Genomic DNA, 22,091 nt, shown 5'->3' on the forward strand with positions numbered 1-22,091 from the left:
GGGAAGAACGAAATCAAACCAAGAAAATTTAAAGTGCGATGGCTAGGGCCCTTCAAGGTACACGAGGTCAATGCCAACGAGGCAATCAAGTTGTGGACACTCGACGGGAAGGAGATACCAGATGCCGTCAATGGGTCAAAATTAAAGGTTTATCACGAACGAAGGGAACCTAGACCCTCCAATATGGATGTTTGTCAGTCTATTAAAAGATAACGAAAAAAAAAAGTAAGTACGGTCCGTACGACAACCGTACCATATGAAAATAAAAAAGACGTGGGGCCACCGTACGGTGATCACACCGAAGGTGGAACCATGTAATGTCCCCTTATGGGTTTAGGGATGCTTTAGCCATAATTAATCAATTTCAAGATGCTTATGACTCGGACTCAATATATTAGGAGACAACTCCACCTTAACATGCATCAAATCAATGATATTTCGCAAATCAATCAATTAAATATTCATAAATAAATTATTCGTCCATCAAACATCCCTAGTTCTTAATGTAAGTATCAAATCAATTGTAATGTCCCCTATTAGGAACATCTCCTTCCCCACTTCTTAAATACTGATAGTAATAACATGTTTTAAACTATACGTATACTAATTTCTTGTGTATTATGAATATATATATGAAATTAAGTATGACTGTCATACATATTGCAGTCCATATTAATATTACTATTTATTCTGCATAAGAACATTATCGGGCTTCATATATTAAGCATACTTATTAAACACATCCCCATGCATACCACCAAGAACAAGGATGTTACTGCCTGTAACTTAATAACAGTTCTGATCTGATTTGATCCATGGTGATCCTACTAGATGTTTTTGATTCCTTTACTTTACATCTCTCAATGTGAGGGAGAGGTCACACCTCTTCATCATGTATGCCCTTTGGCAAGAGACACACCCTTTCACCATTCTCTTTGATAGAGTGCAACTCTTCATTATTTCTGCCCTTTGAAAGGGACACAACCTCTCATAATCAGATCTGCACTTATTATTTAAATCAGATCTGCACTTCTCATTTCCAAATTATCCCCCCTCTCAAATGAGGTTCTCTTCTCCCTTTTATATCTCATTGTTGAAGGAGTCACAACCTTTCCTTTCATTTCTTTTGACTTTTCATTAACTTAATTAATTTTTAATTAATCATATTTAATTATATTTAATTATTTTACTTTATATTTTAATTTAATTTTAAATATTTTAATTTTATTATTATCATTTATTATTGAATTTTATTTCAAAGTGGGGACATTACAAACCACCGTGCGGTGGTCTCACCGACGGTAGGGCCACCGGCAATGGAACCACCGAAGACCACCGTGCCGTGGTCACACCGACAGTAGGGCCACCGGCGATGGATGCCACTGTGCGGTGGACACCCGCACACCGCTAACATAAACCCCCGCGCAACATTAAACGCAACAAGAAATAAATAAAAAGAAAGACTCGCCCGCACAGCCCCGCACACACTCGCACCAGAATAAAGAAAACCACGCAGCCCACACCAAAAGTAAACCACACAGCCACGCAAGGGAAAAAGGACTGCCACACACACAAGTAGACCACGCAGCCCAAGCAAGGAAAAAAATGGGGAGAAGGAATGCAAGGGAAAAAGAAGGAGAAGGTCGTTACGAAGGTGTCCAACAACCTTACGATTTTTAACCGGAATTCAGTTAAAACAAAGATTAATGGATTCAGCAGGGAAACGAAGTTGGAAAAAACAGCTGCAGCCTTCCTCCAGTAGCAGCCAGAGGGATAGCAATACCAGGGTTTTATCATTAGGCGTACGTGTTGTAGGCAGCACCATGGATGCCAGTGCCCGACAGAAGCAAAAGCAGGCAGCACCACAGGCTGCCCTACGTGCGAAAAATACATTAACACCCCAGAACATCACCTTTGAAGGCCTGAATGGGTCGAAATGCCGAAAATGGTGGCAGGACACTCCCGACAATGATCTAGTGAAGCAAAACCTCCGTAAGGCAGAAGTAGAGTGGGCTATTCGAATGCCTGTGTTTCCTATCCGCGAGTATGAGGGTGCCCTACGGTTCATGGTGGACACCTTCGACAGACACACATGCACCAGCACTTTTGAATACCTCGGGAGGGATGTTACCATATCCTTCAAAGCGAGGGACTTCACGAGGGTATTCGGCATTCCAGGCAGACAGAGCAAGAAAATAGAATTGAAGGCTAAAAAGATGAAGCAGGAGGAGGAGCGGTGGATCAAATTAATCTCCAAGAACTTGATGACAGCAGAGCTGGACAGCGTGGCTAATACCACGAAGGGTCGGGGAATCCATAAGACCTTTGTTGCAGAGGGCCACTGGCGGTGCATTATGGATGTCATCAAGAGCAGATTGACAGGGTCGGGTAGGGCGTCGGACATCGCCCTCCCTCAGATTATGCTTATGAAGGGGTTGATGAATGCCATCGTGTATGACTAGGCCGCGTTACTCGCAGAGCACATGTATGAGTTTTTGACGATGCAACATCGCACATTCTATATGCCGCACTATGCTATAGGGTTGTTCCTGGAGGCCACGCGGGAAGCAGTGCCGGAGGCAGAGCTGGAGGTACAGCCACAGGGACCGTTGGCAGCAGGTGAGCCTCCAATAATGTATTGGAGGCACTTGGACATTGGGCACTCTTCCGCAAAGCGGAAACGGGCGATAGATATGGCCTCGGCTTCAGGGGAGCCTGACAGCGGGAGGGATTCCAGTAGCACAGAGGAATCAGAAGCGGAAGAGGAGGATGATAGCAGCAGGGCAACGGAGGAGCGGGTCCTGTTTGCCCCACCCCTGCTACCGATGGGCACGCCGTTGCCATCATCTGGAGTAGGCGACACCTTTATTCCGGCCTTCGGACAGAGCCGCACACCAGTTACAGTTGGTCCCCTATAGCACCAGGTAGCCTCATCGGGCCCAACCACGGCAGCACTTACGAAGGACATGGCAGAGTCAAGGTTGGAGGAGTCACCGCATTGGGTAGTAGTCACCGCGGAGCAGGGATTGAGGGAGGTAATGGATATAGAGCCTCAGGTGCGGTTGGACATTGTGGGGAGTGACGCAGTGGTGACTGTTTCTGCGTCTTTGTTGGAGGAGTCGATGACAGTGGCCCATCCCCCGGTCGTAGAGACGCGTGCCGATTCGTCGGTCGTGGCTATGGAGAGTTGGCTCGCACAGTGGTTTCAGATGACATTGGCACAGTCGGAGGGAGCCGTTGTATTCTCACCGTGTCGAGAGACTAGAGCAAAGGTAGTCAACTTAGATTCCTCTAGCGAGACACATGTGCCAACAGTTGGGCACGTGGCAGGAGAGGTCATCTCTGCCATCTAGACGCCAGGGGAGGGTATACCATTGGTGGCGGAGGAGGTACCTTCACGGTAGGATGCGGTTGTGTCAGCTTCGCCAGAGACTTCACAGCCTTCGAAGCAGGAGGGGGAGGATATTGATGCCTATCTAGCAAACATGGTGACGAGGGATAGGCGGGTAGTGGCCATTGCTCAGACGCAAGCGTTGCAGCAGGTGGTGGTGGATGCAGAGAGGGCTCGGGAGGAGCTGACCACCAGGTTGGAGGCAGTACTAGTGTGAGACGTAGCTCAGCGTACCCAGAAGTTGGATGCCGAGAGGGCAGCACGGGTGGCTATCGAGGACAAATTGGCTAGGGAAGACAGTATCATTTGAGTAGCAGTTGGTGGAGGCTGAGACTGAAAAGCGTGTTTTGCAGACAAGTTTGGTTTAGGCACAGGAGGATTGTGCTGTCAAAGGAAGCAATAATGGTGAAATCCGCACTTGAGCATCGAATGGTAGCAGAAAAGGGTTTTCAGGCGAGAACATAGCAGGTGTATAAGTTTTGGGCTCAACTGGCGTCAGCAGTTCTGTTTAATGTCATCTCTATTTTGTATTAAGTCGTCCGGAGACGACTTCTTTTCTTTTGGGGGGTATGATGTTAGCGGCAATATTGTACACGGAAATAAAGCTAGTTAATTAAGTTGTAATTGTGTTGGTTAGTTGGCAACCGAGGGGTGGTAGTTGCGGTGCGACGGTTGGCGCTCGCACCCCCTCGGTATCTTTATATACTTCCGAATGTAACTTGTGAAGGGGAAAAACGATCAGGAATGGAATAACATCTCTTATATTACATTTGATATCTATGGCATTATTATTCTGCATTACGTGTTTTATCTGTGTGCTTTAAGTTATTCACCCGAGAGGGTAAACAAAGACTGCAAAAAGCTAGATTGTGAAATTGTTTACTTGAGAAAGGAACTAGATAAAGTCACTACCCAGTTGAACGGAAGCATGAAGTTTGAAAAGAGCACCAAAACACTGGAGGATATATCAAGTCCCAAAGATCGCCATTCATTAAGATTGGTCTTGGCTTTGATGAAAATCTGAAGACTGCTAAAGAAGATTCAAGTTCTAAGGCTACAAAATTACCAAAGAAAATAAATGAAAAAAGCCTAAAGGCTATCTTGATTCACTTAAAAGCTCCATCAATAGTGATAGAAACGAGAAGAAAGAAAGTGATATCCTCCAGAAAACCAACATTCCTCACAAAGACAATAAGGACAAATTCATAGGATTATTCCCTCCAAGAAAATCTCACAACCAAGTTCCAATACTCTCTCTTTGGTTATTGCTTTTTCTATAATCGGTTTGGTCATAAAGCAACAAATTGTAGGACATGTGCAACAAATAATTCTTATGGGTTCTTAAATAGAAACTACAATTCTTTTGCTCCTTTAATGGATTACAACATTATGTGGTATAAGTGCAACAACTGTGGTCACACAGCAGGATTTTGTAGAAGTGATTTTGTGGAACCTCCTAAACAAAACAAGAAGGTGGATAACCTTGGCTAAAGGGAAGAACCTTAAAAAGTTTGGAAGAGGAAGCAAGAGCAAGAAAAACGAAAGAAGGAAAATTCTATGCTTGTAGAAACAACCTTGCATGCCCAAAATGAAGGAAATTAATGGTACATTGACAATGGATGCTCGAGCCATAGGATAGGGGACACGAGCAAGTTGCTCTCCTTGAAGGAAGTAAATTGAGGTATGGTAAAATTTGGAGACAGTACCATAGCAAGGATAACAGGAAAACGCACTCTTAGTCTTGACAATGGGAAGACAATAACAAAAAACATCTTGTATGTTGAAGATTTGAAGCATAATCTTCTTAATGTGAGTCAAATGTGTGATCAAGGGCACACTCTTCCTTTTCATGCTCAAGGTTGTGAAATAAGGCAAGTGCTGATTCAAATAGAACAGCAAACAATCTATACATTCTCAATGAGATCAAGGCAGAAAAATGTTATATGGGACAAACTGATGAAACCTGGTTATGGCATAGAAGAATGGGCCATATAAACTTTGATAATCTAGTAAAAATCAACACCAAACAGGCCATAAGAGATATGGCAAAGATTCCTAAACCTTCAAACACTCTTTGCAATAAATGTTAGAATGGGAAATAGACAAGAACAAACTTCAAATCAAAGGAGTACTCAACAACAAAGCCATTGGAACTTGTTTTTACTAACCTATGTGGACCTACAAGAACTTAAAGCTTGCAAGGTGAGAGTCATTTCATGTTGCTTATTGAGGCTTACTCGAGGATGGCATTGGTTACTTTCCTAAAGTAAAAATTTGAAGAATTTGAGAAGTTTAAAGCATTTAAAGGCTTGGTTGAAAATGAAACCGGGTTGACAATCAAGTGTTTGAGATCAGATCATGGAGGTGAGTTTACCTCAAATGAATTTGAAGACTTTTGTGAGTATCATGGAATAAAAAGACATTTTTCAGCTACAAGGACTACACAACAAAACAAAGTTGTAGAAGGAAAGAATTGAGTCATACAAGAGATGGCTAGAATGATGTTGAATGATTTTAAGCTACTAGACAAGTTTTGGAGAGAAGCAGTTAAGATAGCAATCTACATTCTAAACATAGAGCAAATCAAGGTCAACAATAGCAAGACACCTTCTGAATTATGGAAGGGAAGACCAATGATAGTGAAATACTTCAATTTTTTTGGAAGCAAGTGCTACATACAAAGAGATGATGAGGATTTGGGAAAATTTGACTCCATTTCTAATAAAGGTATCTATTGTGATGTTTTCACACATCACCCCATTGCAAATGGAGACCTGCACTTTTTTTTTTGCTTTCTAGGATAGTTGTAGAGTCTTTAGCTATTAGCCTTTCACTTGGAAGAGGTGTAGAATCTTGGGTGGCTAGGAGGTAATCAAGTCAAGTCTTTCTCTTAGGATGAAGTGAGGTCAGTTAGTTCTCAAGGCTTGCGAAATGAACGTTTTCTTGATGATCATCGCATTTGATCACCATCATTAGCTTGCTTAATCAGAGATGAAGTGCTAAATTTAGCTAAGGCAAATTGTTTTAGAGTCTCAACTTTTGGAACGAAGGATAGACTAGAAGTCTAAATTATCATGAAAAGGCTCAAGGCAAAGTGATTAAGTTAAAGTTGTCATTTTGAGGAGACTTCCAGTCGGGCCTCCAAAGTGTAACCTAAGCTTTGACTCTTCCAGTAACCATCCAAATGCGTGAACTTCACCATTGCCATTTCCAGTTGACTCCCCAAAGTGCGACCTATCACTTCCGGTGTATGCCCAAAAGTGCGACATTCTGCTTGACACTTCCTTTGCCCACCTAAACCTCCGACCTACCTCTCCCAACACTGCCAGTGGATGCTCAAACCCTGATGATTAAATTCGTAGAGCCGACTTGCATCAATATAAACTTGTTTTAGGTCCAACTTGATATTGCGAATAAACTCCGACCTGATTCCTTCAAGACAGCCAACTTATTAAAATGAATTTATTAACATGAGGTGATTTGGATTTTAGATGGAAGATTGCAAAGTCGGCTAGGGTGGAAAGGTGTGTCTTTCAGACTTGCACTTATATGAGAAGGTAATTGCAATCATTCTAAACACTCAAAGACAATTCGAAATTAATTCAAATTGCAGGAAATCAGACCTTTTGGAGTCGATATTTACAACATTTTTTCAAAATTACAAGCAAACAGAGGGTAAATCAAGTGCAGAAGTTGAACCTGACCTGAAAGAGGATAGTTCACATCAGGAGCAGAGATGAAATCAGACCTGGAAAGGAACACAAATGCAAACCTAAAGATCAGATTTTCAGATCTGAACTTTTATTTCATACTTAACGGTTTAAGATGTGTGATTTGCTATGTGTTCTTTCTTTTTTCTATTTCATAATGTTTTAATTCAGTATTCATTTGTTTGTAGGTCTAAGACAAGAAGTGAAACATCAAACTCAGACCAGCATCAGGACTCCATTGCGTGAGGAGGTGGATTTCAATCGAATCAAGAGTACTCAACATGGGAAGCAGATTGTCCCATACAATGAACATGAAGATAACATTGTATAAGGAAGATCAGGCACTCAACGAAGGAATTTTGCACAATCTTGAATTTCCTCTGAAAATCCAAGAATCATTGCCAGTATAGCAAGATGGAAGCTTCAAGGCGGAGGTGATCAAGATAGGAGATAGTTCAGAAGAGTTAATCAAAGTTAGAAGATGATGCAGTTTGGGAGTATCTCCCACCATCATCCCATTCTTCACTACAGGTGCTTGGTTAATGTTGAGTATCAAAAGATATGCCTCATTCATTTACAACTTCGTGATGAGTTACAAAGATCAAGCAGCTAGCTGAGGTGGCGTCTACTCATCTTATCCAATCACATCATTCTAAGATAAGGTGTCCAGATTCAATGTACCTGGCTCATCCATCAAAGAGTATAACTACCACATGGCACAAAATCTGATGCACGTACTGTCGTCCTCTATTGGTCAAAAAATTCAAAGGACATGTGTACCACTCAATGTAACTTTGTTATGGGTCAAGCATTAAATGCTTTGCAATGGGTCTAACAAATCCTAATTAGCGTTTCTATCTTTCAATCTTGGCCATTGATGTGAATTTGATCTCGGCCCTTCATTGTAATGAGAACACTATATAAGGCTCCACTCTTTCATTTGTAAAGGTTAATAGATCAGTAGCAAATAACAATTAAATAGCAGCTAGATTAGAGTAGGAGAAGGCAAAGATTGTTGCCAAGACTTTGTTGTAAGAAGCATGTAAACTTCATTGAAGATATGGTGAAAGTCATATGTTGATTCAATATTTGCATGGTCTCTACTTCTCATTTAATTTTCATGTTGTTTAGATGAATGGAAGAACTTTGTGCATCATCAATGGTGAAATTCGTACATCCATACTACTAATACCTTGCTGATTGTAAAGTGTCTTGCGTAGTCAACTGGATCCATCTTAGCCAAGCTTAACTTCAAATATCATTATCACTCCTTCAGTATATGCTTCATCTTGAGGGTATCTATGCTTGTAGTGGTGATTTGAAAATCATTAGCTATCCTTAGAAGATCGCACTAACCTTGTGGAGATGTTCGCTACATGTCGAAGCAAGACTTAGTTGAGTTTCACCAAAGATTGTTCATCGCTCTTGCATTCTTAGGATTAGATTAGCTTTCTCAACCCTCATCCTTTTTCCTTTTTATAAGTAAAATTCCATGTTCCAACAACATTAAAGCACTCAAGATTCAACGTAAGTCCCTTGTGATTCCAGTAATATCACATCAAATACACTGAATCTATCCAAAAGCACGTCAAGACATTGAAGTCACCTCCAATGATCACGAAGCTTAGCATAAGAAGAGATTTTGTTCGAGATAGGATAGAGTATTCAAAAATTTATTTTGTGTTCAATAGTGCATGAAAACACCATCAACGGTATCTTCCTTGGTTATTCTTCGAGAAGCAAGACTTATAGATGTTACAATAAAAGACTGCAGAATATTGTGGAAAGTGCCATTGTAAAAGTGAATGAAGAAAGGCATCAAAATAATCACCTAGAAGACTCAAGTTGCAAGGAAGAATGTGAAGACTCAAGCTGCAAGGAAGAAAAAGGAGTTGGAAAAGAAGGAATGGGATGAAGAGATACAAAGACGCCATGTATATTTGTTCAGAAGAATCATTCAAAAAAATTAATTCTTGGTAATAAGATACTGGGATACAGACTAGAAGAAGATTAGCAAGTGCATTAGAACATTCAAATTTCTCCTTGCTAGCTAAAGTAGAGTCTAAGGACTTTGCAGAATCTAGAGAAGACAAGTATTGGATCGATGCTATGGAAGAAGATGAATCAAATTGAAAAGAATGAGACATGCAAACTTGTTCCAAGACCAAAAGATAAGAATGTAATTGGTACCAAGTGGGTTATAAGCTAAATGAGGATGGTAAAATGATAAGGAACAAAGCAAGGTTAGTTTGTAAAGGTTATGCTCAAGTTGAAGGTACTGATTTTGAAGAACCCTTTGCTCCTATTGCAAGATTAGGAGCTATCAGAATGTTTTTGGCATTTGCTTGTTTCAAAAACTTTAAAGCTTATCATTTGGATCTCAAGTTAGTCTTTCTCAATGACAATTTAGAGGAAGAAATAAATAGTGAACAGCCGGAAGGATTTCTATCATCGGAAAATGAGGATTATGTGTGCAAGTTAAAGAAAGCACTTTATGGGTTAGAGCAAGCCCCAAGAGCTTGGTATTCAAGAATTGACAAATATCTACAACAACAAGGCTTCAAAAGAGAAATTGTGGATAGTAATCTTTGCATCAAGACTGAAGGTGAGAGTTAGTTGATTCTTGCAGGTTATACCGTTATATTGATGACATCGTTTATGGAGCAGCAATAGCATAATGTGCCAAGAGTTTTGTAATGTCCTACCTTTGAAATATAGTTACTAAAATTAAATATATTTAGCAATGCATTAATAAGTAGGCAATCTTAGATGAATAGTAAGAAATATGCAAAGATTGCTATAACTTTATATAACTGAAATCCCGAAATAAAGTCTACTTTACATGTATAATGAATATGATATTTAATAAAACTCTGATTGATGTTCCTAATTTTTTTATCCTTATAACCACGCGGTTTTGTTATGAAGCACTTCCTGATTATGTATCTGAACATATGCTTTGTAATGTCCCCATTTTCAAATTCACTAGCAGTGCAATTGTCATTGACATTCTGGGTTTGTGTTAGCATGATCCACGGGGTGTTTTGGTATTTCCAATGAGCTCGGATGGTTTAGAGGAGTTAAATGACGCTTTCAGATGTTATTTTCGGCTTCCGGTTTGGGCTTCCAAATTCTTGGAGAGAGCGTCTATTTTTAGTAAGTCACCCAGCCAGGCTCGTTTATTATCTTTCATCATCGGGCTCACTCTTGTGCTATCAGATTTCGATTTCGATGTTTTTCGGGCATTTTCGCAAGTTGGGTGTATTATTGGCTATAATTTAATTAAATTTACCAAGGTTGCTATTTTGATTAAATTCATTTGATGAGCACCTTAGTGTTATAGCTCGCTGGAACCAGGATGAGAAGTTTTAAATCTTGGGCACATAAAACAGGGACCTTATGTGTCAAATTATCATTATATTAATGAAAAGGTCCTTTTGGAGGAACGGGGGAGTTTAAAATTTAAATTAACAAAGTGACTTTATTATAATGTCAAGTTTAAATTATAACATAAAGTTGCTTTTAAGGGAAAATGAAATAAAAGAAATAAAATTAAGTATTTCTCTCAAAAAGGGAAAAGGCAATTATAAAAGGAGGAAAAAGGGAATTGGAATTTATTCTAGAATTTATTTGTTTTCACATGTTTTGGATAGCTATCCCTTGGATCATCTTCTAAGACGAAACCCCTTGGAGATATTGCGTAACTTGGATGGAAACCCAAGATCACTTAGGGAGGGATTCACCACGGAATTCCATAGGAGCCACATTGCATTTTCAGATCAGATTTGGAACAACATTGCACCGCAAATTTTCAGATCAGTTTGGAGGCATTCATTGGTGGTATTGTGAATTGAAGGCTTAGGGTATCAAACCCTAACCTTGACGCTATTCATTGGGGAAGGTAGCGACTTGATCAAAGGAGGGTTTTTATGCGTACATTGGCTGCTAGGGTTTGGTCAGCAATCTGATTTTCTGAGCAGACCTCTGGAACAGGTCCTCCTTCTACATTTGGATCAGCATTTTCATCCCTTTTTGGGACAGCCTACACATCTCACTTCAGCAAATCCTAGCGCTGCCATGAGGAGGTATTTTTGGAGCTGATTTGTATGTCATTTGATTGTAATACGTCTTTCTTGTTTGGAGGGATGGGTTCGCCCAGCTAGGGTGTGTTTATCAACATCTTTTGGCATGCTTAATGAGACTTGAAGGTCTGAGATATATAACAGCATTAATCTGAGTTTGATTCAGCAAATAAGATCTTCATTTTACATTTTCTTGCATGGTTATAAGTCTGATCTTTAGCAGCAACCTGTACATTTCCAGGATTCAGATTTTATGCATGATATAAGTAGCTGACATGTTTATGCATGGTATTTCTGAAGATTCTGAGAAATATAGGTCTGGTATAATTACACAGGTCTGCAAGTAAAGTCAGATATTCACATTATTGGTTTGTAATTTGCATATATGTTATTTCTGCAGTCACTGTTATTTCATTATATTTATGTTCTCTCTTAAAATAATGTGAGGGCAACAATGTTTCCATGAAATATGAAAGGCTGTTGATTGTGGACAGCATAATATTCATTTTCTATGCATTTCTATCTGATTTGGCAATAGTTATAAACCCCAAAACATAAACTATAATCAGAAGTCAGATAGCAGTGGGTTGTGTGCCAAGTGTTTGACGAATTGTCCGACATCTAAAAATAGGAGAAATTAGTCCAGATTTGGCAAGGGTTCTTACATGCTTCCATACTATAAAATTCTGCTCTAATAAAGCGACCTTTCTTGGGAAAATAATCATCAAATATGCTTTTCCTATATTCCTCTCCTTCCTCCCAATCAAGCCTTGATGATGATTTTATATCTTCCATATACCCTTTGAGACATCTCTCTTCACCACAAAGTCACAGCTTTTCAAGCAAGCACATCTCTTCACTTATACTTCTTCCTTGCTAAATCGCACCGCACCTCCTTGTGAATTGTTTTCTTAACAAAAATATTTCTTAACAAGTCCTATTAGATTGGCCAGCATATTGATGCGATCACATATTAATTATGTTTGCTATTAACTATTGTTTGCTGAATCAAGGCACTGTGTTATCTTTTAAGTCGCTGCAGTATTGGGTAAGGAAGTCATTGCCACACACAATCATATATTTATCTGTTCTTCTATTACTGTGCGTTATGTATGACCAATCACTGTTCTATATTGCGTTATGTATGACCAATCACTGTTCTATACTTTGTTCCTCATAATGCATAGGTTTCTTAATGGTAGTTGCTGCACATGACATTAACTCACTGTATAAATAGGATACGTATCACTGCATCTAAGACATCAATGACAAACATTTTAATGGTGATAATCAAACAATACTATCATTGTTTCTTTATTAATGGTGCTGCCTTGTTAATGGTAGCTTCTTGAATCTGCACTTCATTATTCCTCATTGTGGCTGCTTATTAAACTTTTACTCACTAATAAAATCGGCCTGTCGGAACATTACAACTTAATCGCTGCCTCGTAATTTTTATTTAATCGCTGCATATAATCGTTTAAATAAAGTGTAATCGTTCTTGAGGATGACTGTCTCTCTTTGATTCAATGCCCTCAATAATGGTTGATGTTATAATAACTCCTCTTAATCAGGATATAATATCATGCCTCTCCATTAATATTAATCCCATCAGTAATGATAAAGATTATTATAATCTGTAGGATTTTGCCAAGATCAAGGGCACAATGAAAAGCATAAAAAGAGAGACAATAGAATGACAAGAACAAAACTGTATTCTCATCAATATGCAAAAAATCAACTGGATTAACCAATACAATGAATATAGGCATGCTTATATAGGCAAGGCCATATGAATGTACGAGCACACAATTATGACATGTGGCTCAATGAGAAACAAGGGTAGGTAAGAAATACTAGGGGTAGGTAGGAGAAATAATATAATATTCCACAAGAGGTGGATGACCCACCGAATGTGGAGTGTAACAACAATATAAGACCACAAAAGGTGGAATTTCTCCTACAAGCTCTATCCCTATGTGCACACTTCCCTAAGTGTCTCAAATCCAAACTACGAAGAGATGCATTATCCTAAGTTAACTTAAGTAAAGTGTAATAATATCCATAATGAATATTTATTTACACCAACATAATCAATATCGATTATTCTTATGCTGCTACTAATCATTGATTTGTTAAATCGATATGTTAGATACCAACCACTTTGCTGTCGCATTGCCTCATACAAGTTATTTTCACTAATTATTATTGCTCTTAATAACATCGATTATCCTTAGCCAAGTAGGCTTTATCGCTCATCCTCTATCTCAATAGATATTGCTCAAATCGGGGTCTTGATACTAATCGATGCTTGCCTTCATCGATTCTTTTGTACACAAGTTTGATCTGCATATTATATATTGTTTGATATTTTGAATAGACAGTCGGGCCATTATGACCATGATGCTGAATGATTGATCTTATTTATCGTGCATCATCTTTTACTGTTGCTCGTAATCATCTTCGGTTATGTATGAAGCATATTGATATTTATGTTGTCTATCGATCTTATCCAACCTTTGAGATGCAGGTACCATCTATTATTGATCTGCTTATAATGGTGTAGCATCTATGCACCTTTTCTGACTAGATTCGCTGTGCCATGTCATGAATGCCAGCCACTGCTTTCACTTTCACATTCTTTTTGATGATCATTATTTCCAGCATCCTGCCCACTGTCATATAAAGTGTAATTGCCGTTTATCAATTTCTTTGACATGGGTGATTGATATTAACTTAGTCGCTGCTCATCCTTCTTCTAATTGTTGATTATTGTATATCTCCCCTTTTGACTTTCATAGAATATCTTTATTTCTTCTATGATATCATTAATAACCTTTTCAGTATTAGTCATCAATGCAGCAATCATATTTTAAAGATAAGAAAATGTCCCTATACTTGATCTTAATCATTTGTCCTTCGTTGTATTGGCTATTATAATTTCTAAAGATAATACAAGGAGCTTTCTCATTGTTTGCTTGTTTGGTTTCACATATTGGATGGGGACATCACAAGTTTGCAAAGGAAATGCAAAAGGAATTTGCGATATCCATGCTTAGTGTGTAATCATTCTTCCTTACCTTTAATCCACTTTTATACTCATGTGGTCAATGTATGCCTCTCTAAGCCTCTCTACATGATAGAAGTAGTTTCTGTTTGATTAGTTTATTGTGTCTTTATTTATTGAAGGTTGCAAGGTACAAGTTTGAAAACCTTAAAAAATTCTATATATCGTGGTTTTTTCAATATGCCAAGTCCATGTCTGAGTCAAAAATCAATTTGTCGAGTCTGAGCCAAGACCAAATATTGTAACTGTGCCCAGGTCTGCTGCTTTTGTTGAAGTTTTAAATTACAGTAGAGGTTAATTTTCTACATACAGAAGCTGGTTAGGTTGGTCTGAAAACTTAACAGAGGCTACACCTTTGTAGTAGGATAGAAAATATTTTGAATCATCAAGAGTTAGACTTATGCAACATCCTTTGTTACGGCTAGTGATGGGATTACAGCACAGGTCATAGGACTATTGCCATCTATAGGGAAGGAGCCAATGGAAGTCGTTGGTATGCACATGATGTATCTGACCTATACTAATAAAATTATTACAAGGTAGAGAGAACGTAAGATAGACTCATTGATAGTAGTGAACCATTAAAAGATGTCGCTAGTCATGACAAGATTCTTGTTAAAGAAGAGGATGTGCAGGTAGGAGCCCATGAATATTTACTATATAGTAAAGCTCAGCTGCTAATCAGCCAGATATCCCTCCTATTTTTTGTCCATCAGCGGCACTATCTCCCTTTGTTTTAACAAGACACGATTATTCTTCCCTCTCTATGTGTCAAGGCATCATCCCAATCCATGGTGAATTATGCAACTGACTTGGGAAGACATTGATTTCAATTCCAACCAAATACTGTGGATGCGGTTGCCATGCTTATCAACAAAGATATTAAAGAAATGGAGATGGAAACAGCAAAAGCAGAAGCATTGGAAGTGTATCTTTCTTACTACAAAAAGTGTGTTTTCTGTACAAGCCATTACCTTTGGAGTGAAGAAAAATGTCTTTCTGACTAACAAAACTCGTGAGATTAAGATTTATTTCACAAGGCATGGATCTCATATCCAACAACTCATTCTCAGCTTTGGGAAATTCAATATACAGCCAAAGAATAATTTGGAAAAATATTTTTTTATTATTAGTTTATATTAAATGTTTGTGCAAATCCTTCAACAGCTTACTAAACAATGCTAACTGACATTTAGTCTAGATTAGTATTCAAGAACTTGTAAAACATAAATAATTCTGGATGATACATCTGTCAATCAAAATAATAACTATCAGTAAAAACAAGGTGTTTAGATGTTAACAATTCCATGGCTCAGTGGGGAAGAAGTGAACAAATCCAGCTTTCTATCCAACTATATCATAATGGGATAATGGAAATGACTGAGCACAAACCTTTGAATCGCTTTCTTCAAAGATTTCTTCAACAACATCCTCCAATGTCACTATCTGCAAATAATGATATGTTAGCATAATACTCTAATAATTTACATGAGTATTTTAAGATTAATATCTGAAAGATCTAGGGGTCAAAGACTGGAACTGTCATAGAATACAATTGAATCAAGATTTATCTGGAATGTGAAATACAAAAATTGCAAAGGATATGACAGCATCTATTGGTGCACTTGAGTGGCCAATAAAAATTTCACCACCTTGAAAAAGAGAGATTCATTGATGAGCATTGCAGACCTAAGAGGATGGGTTAATTTGATGTTTAGAAACAAAATTAAAAAAAAACCTTACACGTGTCAAAAAAAAATCACTCTTAAGCAAAATTACAGAGAGCCAGACAATAAAACCCTATCAGTGAATTGCACAACACCAGCACAGTTGGACTCAACTTTAAAATATTGTCAAAAGGAGATGCATTGCCTAACCAAGAGCAGAATAGATTTATTTATTTGGATTTGACCCAACTAAATAATTACAAGCATCTATAGGAATGCTCAGTAGATATTAAACAGACATCACTTGAAATTCAACACTCTCTTTCCAATATGCATTAATTGTAATTTTCTAGAGTTCAAGATATCAAACCAGTCTATAAATACTTGGGAAAAACAAGGAATCCTAGAATATTTAAAATAATCAAATGTCATAAGAATAAATGAGCAGATTTGCATATAATAGCTTTGTTCTTCACAGTCAAATTTCTTTCCTGCATTGCTTGGCTGGAGTCCAAATTTTGTAAATATTCTTATACCAATGGGCCATATTTCTGTTTAAACAAAACATGAAACTCTAAATATAAATAAATTGATTTTCAAATTTTATCTAATACCAACAATAGAAACCAAATTTGCACTTGAATAGAACTATATAGACAGTTTTTTGAGTCAGGATTGCTTTTGATATTATAAAGTTATAAAACATATAATGTCAAAAATAAGCCAAAATGGTATTGAAGCAGCCACGTCCCATTTATGTCTGATTAGAAGATTGACATGTACAGAAATACATAAATATATTCCTAACTCATAAATTCTCACATAGTCCTCCATATTGCATAAACTATTAAACTCAAATACATACTACTCACAGGAAATTGGTGTTACAGTAGCTAGAATTTTCTTTTAAGTGCAGCCAAATTGATAACAGAATTAGTCATGACCTTTAACAGCTGGGTTTACTATTCCTAACAACTGGCTACAGAAAACGCTCATATAGTAAACAAATCAGAAGAACACAGAAGACTGTTAGCATCTTACTCCTACTGTTCCACCATATTCATTGAGTACTACAGCCATGTGAACCTTCCTTATCCTGAACTCCCTCAGCAACCTCCAAATTGACATGGAATCTGAAAAAGGAAATACATTAACCAAGTCAAAACTCAAAAGCCATATGCAACCTTGCAAAACACCATATAGAAAGCCCTCAGCATTCAAGACCTGAAAGCAATAAGGAATCAAGGATATCATACAAAAAAATTACAAGTCTTTTGATTGTTATAACTCAGCATTTTGATACTGGCAAATCTAATTTGCTAATAAAGAAATTAAATTTACAATAGAAGGCACAATACAAAATCAGATCTCCTTGCTCTTTCTATACACCTCTATTGAACAGGAATCCAATACACAACTTGAAAATCTATATCAAAGGGCATATACCAGGAACAAAATAAGCAGGCCTGTGTGCAAGATGACCAACCGTTAACCTTTCCAACAGCTCTGTCTACACACAACATAAGCCATTGGCACCAATGTCATCACTGGAGGTCTCTCTGTATATAAGCATGCGCGTTTGCAGCAAATAAACACTACTTGACATTTTAAAGGAAATTTCAAAAGCCTCTCCAAGAACCATATCAAAATATAAACCTACCAAACCATCCTATAAAACTTTGCAGGATTGCTAAAGACAAACTAACTTGACCACAGCAGTTATTTTGCACCAATATGTCCCAGAGTCATTAGACACTGGGTACTGGTAAGTGATACATAGTACATACCTGTTCAACATAATCCAGCATGTCCATTGCATATGCAATCCCAACAATGTTATCAATACGGAGTTCAAAAACAGGCACCCTGGCGATTAAGATTGAGCAGTACACTGATGTGAGTGCATTTTCAATGCAGCAAAGAAGTATTGACAGTATATGATAAAGGTATAGATTGCATCCTGATTACTGAGTAAAAACCAGAACCTGGAATATTGGTATTTTAACCAAAGGTCGCGAAAATCCATCAGAGTGGCTCCAACATCAATAGCAACTACATCTACTAAAGGAGTCATCACCTTTCTTACATCTGTTCCCTTGAAATCCAAAACATTCTCAATCATATCCTGTAAAAATAATAAGACTATTATCAGTATACTCTAACACTGCATTTATTAAAAAACACAACTATAACTATACTTTGCTAATGCCCACTACCAATCTTGTTATTTACTATTTAGAAATTTAGTCTAAATAATGCCTCTGACACTTCTTGAAATAATTTTAAGCCTACATGGTGATGTGATGTCCCCTCTAGAAACACCTTTTCTCAGTTGATTGAAGAAAGATAAATTGCAGAAAATAGTTCCAGCACAAGCTGACTTTAGAAACTGATATAATCTAGTTGTATGAAGTCTGAGAATAAATATTTCTTATATGCCAAATAAGCACATATGAATATAGGATGACCATCCACTATATAGCTGTCCTGAATTTTATTGTTGCTGTGGGCAATATACCCAACTGAATGGGCTGTGATCACACTATGAATTCGCTTAGTCCTTGTGTTATCGCTGTACTTTGCAGAGGCTGCTAATCTTCTATGTTCCTTGGATACGGCTGGGTGACAGCGAATTCTGATTCAGTTTCCTCCAATATACAGACCGATAGCATTTCCAGATTTCCCTCCCTTCTACCTTTTTGGGAGCGATGTCCCTCATCTAAATACCTTTGGGAATTCGAATGGTTGCATCTTTCCTTAGCATCTTTTGGTTAAGATTAGTTAATTCTGTTTAGTTCATGACCTTTCATGAACACGTGTTTGGTTAGTTCGTATCTTTGCATCTTTAAACAAACCGTGCCTTCTAGTCTTGATCGTATTTGCCAATTAATTATTATTATCCCGTCTTCTTTGTTCCTAACCACGTATTATGACATGAATCACGTCGCCATCAAAATATCCAAACCATCTGTGATCAGATCTTCCTTGGGTCAGCAACTGCGCAAATTTGTCTCTTAGAGACTTCACAAAATTGGTTTTCTAGTTGCACGTATGGGGATATCACAGTCTCCCCCTCTTGAATTTGCTTGTCCTCAAGCAATTTCCATCCTCCTTGTCTTCCTTCTTGGATGAATCTGTGCATAGATTAGTAGTACCAAACATGCAATCATATAAATCAAAGTAATGATAGATGTTAGAAAGATTACTACTTAGTTTCTATTGCAACTTGGAGGGACTGGCTTCCTTGAGCCATTTTGCCCAACTTGAGAGGGATTGGCTTCCTTGAGCCATTTTGCCCAACTTGAGAGGGACTGACTTCCTTGAGCAATAATTCCCTTACACTACTTGACTTTATATTAGTCTTTGTTTATACTAGGAAGGAATGGGGACTTCCTTTGAACCATTTCTACAACAGGCCTAAGAGACTTTCTTGCTCTGCTTGGCGGTTCAAGTCAGACTTTATGCCATTCTCATTCCCTTCTTGGGAGGGAGGGGAAGCCTATTGGAGCCATTTCTACACCAAGCTTAAAAGAGGTTGTTATCCACAACCTTCTTACTCCACTTGGCTTCTCTTATTCGCTGCCCACATCCTTACTCCCCTACTTATTCTCCGGAAGAAATGGGGTCTTTATTGAGCCATTCCTACACCAAGCATCTACTTGGCAGCCCTTACTATTTTGACCACCATTCTCACTTCCCTCTCTTGGTTGTTTGGAACCAAATTGCTTAACTCCTTAAGGTAATGTCCTTAAGATTCTAAGTGTCCTAGAATGGACCATGTCATGAGTCATTCATTCATTCCAACTTTTACTCTTATTTCATATGCTTTATTAATTTTCTAATTAATGATCTATACATGTTTACATTGATGCTATTTTCAGTACAATAATATTGTCCCATATAGGATACTATTCATCCATGTTCAGGCTAATTTTGTTCTTTTGAATGTTTTAATATCTTCTTCCTTGTCCCATGTGGCATCTTCTTCTAGTAGCCCCCTCCATTTGATTAGAAACTCAGTGATAGTTCTATTTCTTAATTTCTTCTCCCTACTATCTAGGATGATTTCTGGTTCCACTATAAGTTTCCCTTCATCATCGAGAGGGGGTAATTCTGTACATGGGGCAACTTGCTGCCCTAAGAGCTCTTTAAGCCTTGATACAGGAAAGACGTTATGAATTTTGTTATCTTCAGGGAGCTCTAATTCATAAGCTACCCCACCGACTGTCCTGAAGACCTTGAAGGGTCCATAGAATCAGGGTTTGAGTTTTTCTACCCCACTTGCTTTGCTTGATGACTGTTTGTAAGGTTGTAATCGCAAAAACACCAAGTCTCCTTCTTCAAATGTTCTCTCCACACGGAACCTGTCAGCGTTTAGTTTTTGCTGATTTTGGGCATTATATCGATATTTTACTGGACAAAATCTTTAGCTCCAGGTACTTTGATGTCTTGGGTGAGGCCCCCAAATGATGTGACTTCATTCCCATATAATGCCTTGAATAGATTCATGTGATGAGTGGTGTTGTAACAATACTCTCCAAGGTGCAGCCATTTAATCCATGCTTTTTGCCATCCTATAACGTAGTTCTTTAGATATCCCTCTATCCATTTGTTGATAATCTCTGTTTGCCCATCCATTTGTGGATCGTAACTAGTGCTAGGGGTGATTTCTGTTCTTGCTAATCGAAAAAGTTCTTGCCAGAATTGACTAAGAAAATGGCTGTCCCTATCACTGACTATGTTCTTGGGCAACCCATGGAGTCTTGACCTCATAGTACTCCTTGAAGGGAATACGTCCTTGTATTTTGAGATCCAATCTTGCATAGATTTCTGTTAGTTCTTCTACACTTTCAGTCATTGGTTCTTCTTCATCAGGCATAGGTTCTTCTCTAGGCAAGAATGATGGCATGGTGGGTCTAAGAATAGAAGCTTGAGTCGAGTGTTTGTTTTCAGAATGATTGGAGTGGGTATCTCTTCCATAATTCGGATTAGCTCTTGCATTGTTGCTGTTCATGCTTTAGATAGCTTGGAGGATCAATTCATTTGTCTTCTCAAATTTTTCATTAGTCTGCTCCATGAATGTTCTTAGTTCATTTGCCAATTGTTCTGCCATGGCTGGTTGGCCCCTCTACATTGATAAGTTTGCATTAACTGGGTTCCCACAAGATGGTAGGATACTTAGCTCTGATAACACTGTGATTTCCCCTGTAGAAACACCTTTTCTCAGTTGATTGAAGAAAGATAAATTGCAGAAAATAGTTCCAGCACAAGCTGACTTTAGAAACTAATATAATCTAGTTGTATGAAGTCTGAGAATAAATATTTCTCATATGCCAAATACGTACATATTAAATTTAGGACAACCATCCACTATATAGCTGTCCGGAATTTTATTGTTGCTGTGGGCAATATACCCATCTGAATGGGCTGTGATCACACTATGAATTCGCTTAGTCCTTGTGCTATCGCTGTACTTGCAGAGGCTGCTAATCTTCTATGCTCCTTGGATATGGCTGGGTGACAGCAAATTCTGATTCAGTTTCCTCCAATGTACAGACCGATAGCATTTCCAGATTTCCCTCCCTTCTACCCTTTTTGGAGCATTGTCCCTCATCTAAATACCTTCGGGAATTCAAATGGTTGCATCTTTCCTTAGCATCTTTTGGTTAAGATTAGTTAATTCTGTTTAGTTCATGACCTTTCATGAACATGTGTTTGGTTAGTTTGTATCTTTGCATATTTAAACAAACCATGCCTTCTAGTCTTGACCATATTTGCTGATTAATTATTACTATCCCGTCTTCTTTGTTCCTAACCACATATTATGACATGAATCACGTTTCAATCAAAATCTCCGAACCATCTGTGATCGGATCTTCCTTCGTTCAGCAACTGCTTGTCTCTTAGAGACTTCACAAAATTGGTTTTCTGGTTGCATGTATGGTGATATCACAGGTGACTACCTTCTTTAGAAACAAACACTGTTTAAAGATTGCAAAAATTAGTATACAACAATTGTTTTTTGAAAAGTAAGCAAAAATGATTATATTAAAGTTACTGATAAGGGCACACGGGACTTGGACACTTATCTTCATTGGGTGCCCCAATCACTGATCGAGTAACAACAGCCCCAATCATTGCTTAGATGAGGGACAATAGCGAAAAACTTTTCCA

At 38.2% G+C, this 22,091-nt stretch overlaps 1 protein-coding gene across 1 annotated transcript in view; it reads right to left on the minus strand.

Annotated features, from left to right (window-relative positions):
* LOC131066336 (putative DUF21 domain-containing protein At3g13070, chloroplastic) overlaps nt 1–22,091 on the minus strand; it is a 150,033-nt gene that overhangs the window by 87,526 nt on the left and 40,416 nt on the right. The window contains exons 7-11 of the mRNA XM_058001078.2: nt 17,903–18,042; nt 17,705–17,783; nt 17,364–17,427; nt 16,959–17,050; nt 15,643–15,696 (exon numbers count right to left, since the gene is read on the minus strand). Of these exons, the coding sequence (XP_057857061.2) occupies nt 15,643–15,696; nt 16,959–17,050; nt 17,364–17,427; nt 17,705–17,783; nt 17,903–18,042 (429 nt within the window). The remainder of the gene's footprint in view (nt 1–15,642; nt 15,697–16,958; nt 17,051–17,363; nt 17,428–17,704; nt 17,784–17,902; nt 18,043–22,091) is intronic.

This window comes from Cryptomeria japonica, chromosome 3 (genome assembly GCF_030272615.1).
Source record: "Cryptomeria japonica chromosome 3, Sugi_1.0, whole genome shotgun sequence".
Taxonomy (NCBI): domain Eukaryota; kingdom Viridiplantae; phylum Streptophyta; class Pinopsida; order Cupressales; family Cupressaceae; genus Cryptomeria; species Cryptomeria japonica.